This window comes from Leptonychotes weddellii, chromosome 2, assembly GCF_054177405.1.
Source record: "Leptonychotes weddellii isolate Sample4059 chromosome 2, ASM5417740v2, whole genome shotgun sequence".
In the NCBI taxonomy this organism is placed as follows: Eukaryota; Metazoa; Chordata; class Mammalia; order Carnivora; family Phocidae; genus Leptonychotes; species Leptonychotes weddellii.
Genome location: NC_138370.1, coordinates 13,007,298 through 13,016,274, shown reverse-complemented (window position 1 = coordinate 13,016,274; position 8,977 = coordinate 13,007,298). Strand labels below are relative to the sequence as shown.

General features: G+C 46.7%; 1 protein-coding gene across 1 annotated transcript; it reads right to left on the bottom strand.

The window, feature by feature from the left end:
• Nucleotides 1–2,379: 2,379 nt before the first annotated feature.
• Nucleotides 2,380–6,387, bottom strand: SLC25A4 (solute carrier family 25 member 4). The gene is made up of 4 exons (XM_006735022.3): nt 6,148–6,387; nt 4,361–4,847; nt 3,704–3,844; nt 2,380–2,826 (listed from the first exon to the last, which is right to left on the bottom strand). Exons 1-4 carry the CDS (start codon nt 6,256–6,258, stop codon nt 2,669–2,671), a joined length of 897 nt encoding a protein of 298 aa, XP_006735085.1. The 5' UTR covers nt 6,259–6,387; the 3' UTR covers nt 2,380–2,668.
• Between the last annotated feature and the right edge of the window lie 2,590 nt (nt 6,388–8,977).

Genomic DNA, 8,977 nt, shown 5'->3' with positions numbered 1-8,977 from the left:
AAAAAAAAAAAAAAAAGGAAAAAAGAAAGAAAAAAAGTAAGAACCACTGCCCTTGCAGAGAGTTTCCATTCCCTCACAGCCTTGCACATTGTAGATGTTTGTCAATTTTGTCTCCACACAAGCTATGCTGTATGTATTTTACACAAAGTAAAATAGAAAGGAAATAGTTGAGATTTAAACAGTTGAGGCAAGTTGTAATGTTCAGTTACCATTATGGGCAAACCTCTTATCCTTCATGGTTTTCCTCATAGATTCAAAATATAAAATAAGATAGCTAAAAAGATGCCTCTAGGTAAGGCTTGAAGGGAGAAAATACATAAAAAATGAAAAGGACTTTCTTGGGGGGGGGGCGTGGTAAGAGCAGGGCTGCATTTAGGGAGAGAGCTTTGCAGGAAAGGGGACTAATGACGAATTCCTGAGGGCAGAAGGCTCAAGTCTGAGTTGTTAGTTTAAGCCCTTTGCATCTTCCCAGAACTTCCAAGTGTGACAGCTTGGCAGAGTGATGGTCCTGTGAGGGGATTTGTAAAGGTAGGATGTCCCTGGCCAGATGACAGCATCCTGACAGAGGCTTCGTTCTAGGAGTCTTTAGGCAAATTTGCACTCCCCAAGTACAATCCAGGTAACCCCAGCAGAGCGGGGAGGCTGACCTCTGGATCACACGCACAAGGCAGATAATGTGTACTTTGTAATAAATGGTGACTTCTCCTCTCCGTTTCCTGTTCTCCGTTTCCTGTTCCATGCCAGGGAGGACTCAGTTAAAAGATTAGAAAACAAGTTTGGTTCTTGGTTGGGCTGGGAGAACCTACTGTTTCATTCATTGCTTTCCGTTCCCAGCTGCTTTTCACGGCTCCTCCCTCACCTAACTCTTAGGTTTCAAAATACTGAAAGGGCTGCTGGCCTTACTTTAAGATAAGCTCCACAAAAGTATCTGCCCTACTAGCCTGCCCTGCTTTTCTTTCCTCTTCATCAGCAACAGAATTTGGACCATTCATCCCATCCACGGGATGAAAAGCAACATGAGGATATAATGTACCCAGAAGGTTTATGACCTGGCCTTGAGACAGGATTGAGAAACTTTTTCGCACCTTCGCCTGTTCCGTCGGCATAGACATGCACTACAGTAGGAGAGATGTAACCTTGGATATTGTGGTATAACAAAGCAGCTGATTTTTTACCAGGGGGGTAGGAGTGAGTAGGTGGAAGAGCTTGGGAAGGAGGGTGAAGAACAGGAGGTCCAGAGTCACTGCACCCCCCAAACCATCCATTAGGGAAAACATAAAACACATGGGCCTGCCTTTCAAGCTTTGCCTAGGGTATAGGAACTGGTTTCCAGCAAATCACTAACAGGCTCATGCTCTATGAACTGTTTGTGGTCTTCTGGACCAGAAGTTAATTTCCAACTAGAAACTAATTTTTTCTCTTGCTCACTAGTTTTTGAGAATCAAATCCAAAACTGACTTTGCCTCTAGATCTTGATAAATTGTTACCGTAAAGAAGTGCTGGCAGGGCGCCTGGGTGGCTCAGTCGGTTGGGCGACTGCCTTCGGCTCAGGTCATGATCCTGGAGTCCCGGGATCGAGTCCCACATGGGGCTCCCTGCTCGGCAGGGAGTCTGCTTCTCCCTCTGGCCCTCCCCCCTCTCATGTGCTCTCTCTCATTCTCTCTCTCTCAAATAAATAAATAAAAATCTTTAAAAAAAAAAAAAGTGCTGGCAGATACTTTCCATACTCGAGTATCTAACTCTGCTATTTTCTTTCAGGTCCACCTCTTGCCACTCCCCACATTTCATGTTCCCCCTTCTAGTCCTACTCAGCCAAGATTATATTAGACAGTGCATTATATAATGATGGCCATTTCACTCCTCTCTCCTAACCCCATGGAAGTTTCTTCCAGAGTGGGTTCCTGTCTTTTTGTATCTTCCACAGAGCCTAACAGGTACTAAATACTAGCCTGCTAGCTGATTGTCAATGAATACTGCCCACCTGTCATAAAATTCTAGGTATCACAGTTCTCTACAGGCCTTAAAACAGAACATTTCCTAATCTCGCAGAATTCCTGAAACTGTTCAGTGTAATCTCGGAGTTCCTGAAGATTGCATGAAAGTGCATAAAATCAGGTGGGATTATGAAAGCCAGGATCCATGCCACCACCTTGGAGCCCCCAGCACCACAGCATGAGGTAAGATAAAAAGAAAGTGGGTAAAAGCTGCCAAAGTTTGAAAACCAGAACTTTTAAGCATTGTAGGTACTCATATGATACATAGTAGAACATCTGACGTTCAGAAGCTGGGCCACTGAGTTATATAAGTGACTCATGCTAGAGAACATGCATTTATGGTCTTATGTTTAAATCCACGTAGCAGTTAATAAGAAGTCAAACATGGGGCATTAAGTGGTCTTTATTGAGATTTCACATTCGGTTATCTTCTTCATTATCAGTTCTTCAGTTAATTGTACAAGTATGATAAGTTATTTTCTATCTGACGGAATTTAAATGTAAAATAAATACAAAATACATTTGTGGTTTAATGAACACTCAGTGAGGCTTTTTTTTTCTGAGGTATTCCTTTCAGTCTGGTTTTATCCCAGATCTTTCTTTTACTTCCCATAGGAAAAGTCTATTAAACCACACAATGGATCTGGAACCAATGACCTTGAGTTTTAACTATATTAGACGTATTTTTTGATCTCATCATACAACACCAATACAAAAGCTCCGCCCATGCCTCTCAACACATTGGACCAGGCACCTTTGAAGAAAGCCTTGGCTCCTTCATCTTTTGCAATCTTCCTCCAGCAGTCCACCGTCCCACTGTACATAATATCCGCTGTGGAAACAAATGTTGGTAAGGGCTCTGTAATTCTGGAGGAAGAGGCTTTTCCTTTGAAAGACATCTACACACAGTGTTAGAAAATCTGTCAGTCACTTGAGCTCTAAGCCCCAACTCTATGCGGTGTCCAGCCAGACACCCCCTTCCTTGCGTAACCGTCAGGCAGCATTTCTTGTCAATCCTACTCCTTCCACCCAAAATCAGGTAAAGAACTAGGGCAATTAACTAGCTAACTCACACATGGTCAGACTGTAAAATGGGAGGGGCTGGGGTGGAGTGGAAGTATTAAGCTGGGTGGTCCCCCTTTTTAGGGATGAGAAAAGAAAATTTTATGGGCAGAGTCTCAGATTATATTGCCCAAGGTGGCACAGTTAAAAGAGATACAACTGTTCGGTTGAAGCAAATGGAACTAATATTTGACTTTTCGACGCTAAAATTGGCAGTTTCATGTTTCAACCTCTGGAAGCCAAAATGGCTTCAGGCCATGTCACCCAGCAAAAGCACCCTCTCCCACTAAAACTTGTAACAGCTAGATAACAAGAGCAAGAATTATTTTTAAATAAACTAGCTAATTAATTAGTTTCCTGTATTTCTGTACCCAGGCTCTAAGGGAAAAGGGCCTACAGCCTCTATAATATTAGATACTTAGTTAAGTTCACCTCTAAATATCTCATTTTTGATGTTCTTATTTCTTTGATAGGAACACATTCTTTTCTCTAAAGGAACAGTTGACAGTGTTAAGGGGGACTGACTATAAAGCTTCTTTCCTAAGTTCTTACCACGTAATTTTAACAACCGGAATAGTGAAGACTGGAAAGAGCATTTAACTGCCCCTTGGGCAGAGAAATAAGAGACCAGTAGGTGTCAGGCTTACCCCCTTTCCGGCCAGACTGCATCATCATCCTACGGCGGACAGTGTCAAAGGGGTAGGACACCAGCCCTGCGACCGCTGTCACACTCTGGGCAATCATCCAGCTCACAATAATGTGCACATTCTTGGGGTCAGGCAACATCCCTGTGAGCAGAGGCAAGAAGCCAAATGGCTGTGAAGTGATTTCTCTCAGCAGCTCAGCCAAAAGCAAGTCGGGACGGAGAAGAGGCTACCATACCTCCAACTCCATGCCCTACCCTTCTGAAAGAACCTGCCCATTATGGGTGCCTCACAACCAGGCAGCCAACCAAAGCCGGGGACTGCCCTCTGGATCCAGGGAAGCCAGAGTTGTGCCCAGTGTACAGGGCATGTTGAAGTGGCTCCAAGTTCAACTTGGTCACTGACAGAGCTGTGGCAAGGGGGAAGCAGGCTCCCCTTCTTCCTCTCTGAATAATTCAAGGCCAGAGTTTATTTCAGAAGGGGACAAGGAGAGTCCTTTAGCTATTTATCCACACCATACCACCTCCTCATTCAGAAGCATCGTTTAGCCCAGGGACTAGAACAAAACCAAGATTAATAAATATCCGGTCCTTCATGAGTTACAGACCCCTGGGGACCTTCTTCCTCCCCACTCCGCACCCCCTGAGGCCCCTCTCTCACCCTTGGCAGTATCATAGACTCCAAAGTAGGCCGCTCTGTAGATAATGATGCCCTGGACAGAGACGTTGAAACCCTGGTAGAGACCCCTCAGGCCATCGGACTTGAAGATCTTGGTGAGACAGTCACCCAGACCACTGAACTCGCGCTGGGCAGCACCCTTGCCCACATCGGCAGCCAACCTGGTCCTAGCAAAGTCCAGCGGGTAGACAAAGCAGAGGGAGGTGGCCCCAGCTGCCCCACCGGAAGCCAGGTTACCAGCAAAGTAGCGCCAGAATTGCTTATGCCGGTCCACACCCCCCAGGAAGATCTGCTTGTACTTGTCCTTGAAAGCGAAGTTGAGAGCTTGGGTGGGGAAGTAACGGATCACGTTGGCCAGGTTACCCCTCCAGAAGGAGAGAAAGCCCTGCTCCTTGGGGATTCTCACCACACAATCAATGATCCCTTTGTACTGCTTCTCGGCACTGATCTGTTGGCTGGCATGCTGGACCTGTGGGGGGAGGAGAGGGAGGGGAGGAATTGGGTAAGGATGGCCAGAGCAGAGGGAGAAGGAAAGTGGACAGGAGCAAATGAACGTGTACAACTCTTTGATTTTCTTTCTTAAAAAAATATATGGGGAAATCAAGCAGATATTAACTAAATCTAAGTAAGTACGTTGGCTACTTGGATCACAAGCCAAAAAAATCCACTTTTGCCTCAGGTATCAGGGCACTTGAGAGAAAAGGTTCTTCCCCAAATAAACCGAAAAGATTCCATTGTAGAGTCATTTATGCACTGCCAGAACTACACTAGGGGCTTATCGGGAGATTGAAATGATTAAAGATCCCTGCCCTAAAGGGTACCTGCTCTGATATAACAAACATGATGGACAGGCAGGAGATAATGATTCCTCAGTCTCACTGAATCTCCCTGGAGACCAGGATCTCTGAGGAGTAGATACTCTCACAGAAGTAGAATAAATCCACTAGGTATTACAGCCTGAAAATTTTCAAGCAGATTATCCAAGTAATTGATTATTGAGGGGTTTGTTGCTGTGAGTGAGCAGTTGGGTTTTTTCTTTATCATAATTTTGACTCCCAAATTGAGGAGGCTGAGTTTCTCATTGAGGGGTCCTTGCCTTTTGGGCAAGTAGAGACAAACACGATAGACAGGATGAGAATGAGGATGAGAAGACTGATAAACCAGAGACCAGACTGCAGAGGAAAAGATTTGGGGACGGGGTAAGTAAGACAATATGAGTCTACTCTGAAAACTGTTTCTTAATCTCTCAAAACCTCTTTCTTCAGCTGTAAAATAGGGGGAATAGTATCTATCTAACAGAGGTTATACAAAGATAAATGAAATATATGTCAGCCTACAGCATGGTGCATGGGACACACTACGCGAGTTTTTGAGTAATAATGATTCTGAGGTTTGTATTGTAGAAGGTGGATGCAGGAAAAAGGGTGCAAGGGACACTGAAAATCTAAAGGTGAGGCCTAAGTGGAGGGTCAGTGCTGTCCCAGGAGCAGGATCTGGCTGGCTGCAACCTACCCCGGGTGGGTTTCCATATATAGACACCCGAACGCTGGGCGCCACCCGACACCAGGAATCTGCTACTGACGCTGGACCTGTCTACGCAGAGGGCACCTTCCCCTTCGCGTAGGCCGGGCGCCGGGGCCTGTGGCCTAGCACAGATTGGCTGCGGCTGGCCCGCCCCGCTCCCCCTCGCCGCTGCAGCTCGCCCGCGTCCCCCGCGCCCTGCCCGGCCCGCACCCGGCTCGCTGCGCCCGCGCCCGCGCCGTCCCCACCTGCAGCAGCAGTTTGACCCTCTCGATGGGGGCGACCGCGGTCTTGGACACGGCAGCGGCGACGCCGCCGGCCAGGAAATCCTTCAGGAAGCTCAACGCGTGATCACTCATGGTGACAGCCGGGCGCACACAGCCTCCGGGAGCCGCGCTCGCGCTCGCGCTCGCGCTCTCGCCTCCGCCCGGCCAGGCACGGCCACCCGCTCTCCGTCCCTGCGCGACGCGAAGGGGCCGCTCGCCTCGCCCCGCAGCCCTCCTTATATCCCCCGCCCGGTCTCTCGCGAGAGGAGGAGGCACCCCCGGGGCCGCGCGCGCACTGCGCATTGGCTGGGCAGGTGCCTGGACACCCCCTCGCCGTCCCCCTCCTCGGCAGAGGGCAACCGGGGCGAAGGCGCTTCCGGGAGGCAGGGGTGGGCCGGGGGCTGTGCCTTCAGCTTGGGACGTTTAAAGGGCAAATTCATGTTATCTGTCCCGGCGAGCAGAGGGAACACCATGTCTCTGCAGCATGTGGGCCGCTGTATTTATAGCACAAGAAGGCTTAGGCTGGGGCCGACCCGGGGACAGACACGGGACCGATGCCTCAAGCAGGGCTTTCTTTAACCTCGGGCCTGCACGGGACCCGCTGCTGGCCAAGGGAGTTCAGGCTGGGTTTTTTTCCTCTTCCTTGTAACGGTGTCCCTCACCACGCTCACTGCTTGGATTTGGGCCTCTGAATTCAGAGTTGTGTGCTCTGCAAATTAATAAGATCCTCCAAAATAAATGCTAACGTCACTTGATGCTGTGATTACCTCACAATCTGGCAACCTGCCGAATCCCCTCTTCCCGCCATTCAATCATTCAATCATTCATTCTACCATGAAATACTTATGGGCCTGGCATCCAGCGCCAGCAGGAACGGGGAAATCCGCCCGAGTGCAGGGGGGACTGGACACTTCTGTAAATCCCGAAAGGGCTTCATGTGCTACTCCGCTGTCAACAGAATCTCGGGACATACTCTGGGCAGAATGTTCTGGGGCAGCTGGAGGCTTCTTGAGGCTAGTGCTGTTAGCCTTCCCGTCGGAGTACCTGGGTGACTGGGATGTCAAGTAAGAAAAGGTCGAATCCCTGTCTGTATTTGCCTCTTTATGCTAGGCACGGAGGAGTGGGGAGGCTCACTCAAGTTTCTTCCCAGTTTTGTACATTTGACAAAGTTTATGCATTTTTTTCCCCACAAGCTTGCCGATGAATGCAGACTTCACGTTAGCTGTTAATTGAACTAAAGCTGTCTGACTCCCCGGGTATGGAGCCCTCCGTAGGGCAGAGGTCACCAGTTAGGTGCCAGGACCACAAAGGGTATGCGTTTATCTGAGGCTGGGCAGGCTAGAGTCCAGAAATCTAGGCGAGCCGTGTGAAAGCTAGCAAATACAAGTTTACCAAGGTCAGAGTGGGCAGAAGGTCAAGAATTCAGCATTAATAGAAAAGCCATTCAAGCATTCATTCAACATGCGCTGGAGCATTTATCCTGTACCAGGAACAAAGTTTGACCCTGCGGATTCAGTATGAGTAAGAGATGGTTCAGTCTCCCAAGAAGCTTACAGTTTAGCAGTGGACATATTTGTCACTTAGCTTTATTTCTTACAGCCTCATGTATAGATTTTTATGGATCAACCTAATCCACATAATAGTGCGCTATATTCCATTCTCTTAATATTAAGCAGTTGCCTAAACCATTTCACTTTGAGCATTAGAGATGTTTCTTGTTTTTACTAGGAAAAATAATGCTGCTATGTACTTTGCACAAATTTCATTTTTCCCTTTATGATTTTTCCTTCTCTTTTCTCTTATGTAAAATGGAATGGGTAGATTAAATGTTTTAAAAGATTTTTAGCTCTTGCTACACACTGAGAGGTTGCTCTTCAGAAATAATGCAGCCCACCAGCAAAATGTCAAATGGTTACAGATCCTCCTCCAACACTGCCTTTAAAAAAAGCATCTTTTAGTTATTTGTGCCATTTTATGAGTTCTAATTTGCACCTCTTTAATTGCTATGAAACTGCACATATCCCATGTGATTCGCTTTAGTTTGTCAGGGTTTTCCTTTGGTATCCATTTTTAATCTTCCTTGACTGCCTATGGCGTGAAAGCAGAGTATTTATATTTAAAATTCTTTATATATTTAGAGCAGTATGTTAAGCACTTTTCATTCTGTTGTTTTTCTTTTGATATTTTTTCTTACATTGTTCTAACATTGTTATTTATTTAAATATGAACAGATCCATATGATGATATACTTCATGTTCTTTTTTTAATTTTTTTTTTTTTTAATTTATTTGCGAGAGAGAGAATGAGAGACAGAGAGCATGAGAGGGAGGAGGGTCAGAAGCAGACTCCCTGCTGAGCAGGGAGCCTGACGTGGGACTCGATCCCGGGATTCCAGGATCATGACCTGAGCCGAAGGCAGTCGCTTAACCAAGTGAGCCACCCAGGCGCCCTATACTTCATGTTCTGATGTAAATGTAGCTCTTTTGTAGATATAGTAGTCTATTTGCCCTACTAGCCTATTTCCTTCTGCTTTTTTTTTTTTAAGATTTTATTTATTTATTTGAAAGAGAGCACAAGCAGGGTGAGGAGCAGAGGGAGAGGGAGAAGCAGACTCCCTGCTGAGCAGGGAGCCCCACACAGGGCTCAATCCCAGGACCCCCAAATCATGACCTGAGCAGAAGGCAGAAGCTTAACCGACTGAGCCACCCAGGCGCCCTGCCTACTTCTTTGGTCTAATTTCATACCATATCATTCTCAGGTATCCCAACACTAATTCTTTTTTTTTTTTTTTAAGATTTTATTTATTTATTTG

Bases quoted from the DNA above. Each gene is read 5' to 3' on its own strand.
- SLC25A4 (XM_006735022.3), bottom strand. From the start codon at position 6,258: ATGAGTGATCACGCGTTGAGCTTCCTGAAGGATTTCCTGGCCGGCGGC. The intron at 4,848-6,147 runs GTGGGGACGGCG...CTCCCCCCACAG, and splicing joins GGGTCAAACTGCTGCTGCAG to GTCCAGCATGCCAGCCAACA. The intron at 2,827-3,703 runs GTAAGCCTGACA...TTGTTTCCACAG, and splicing joins GCAGTCTGGCCGGAAAGGGG to CGGATATTATGTACAGTGGG.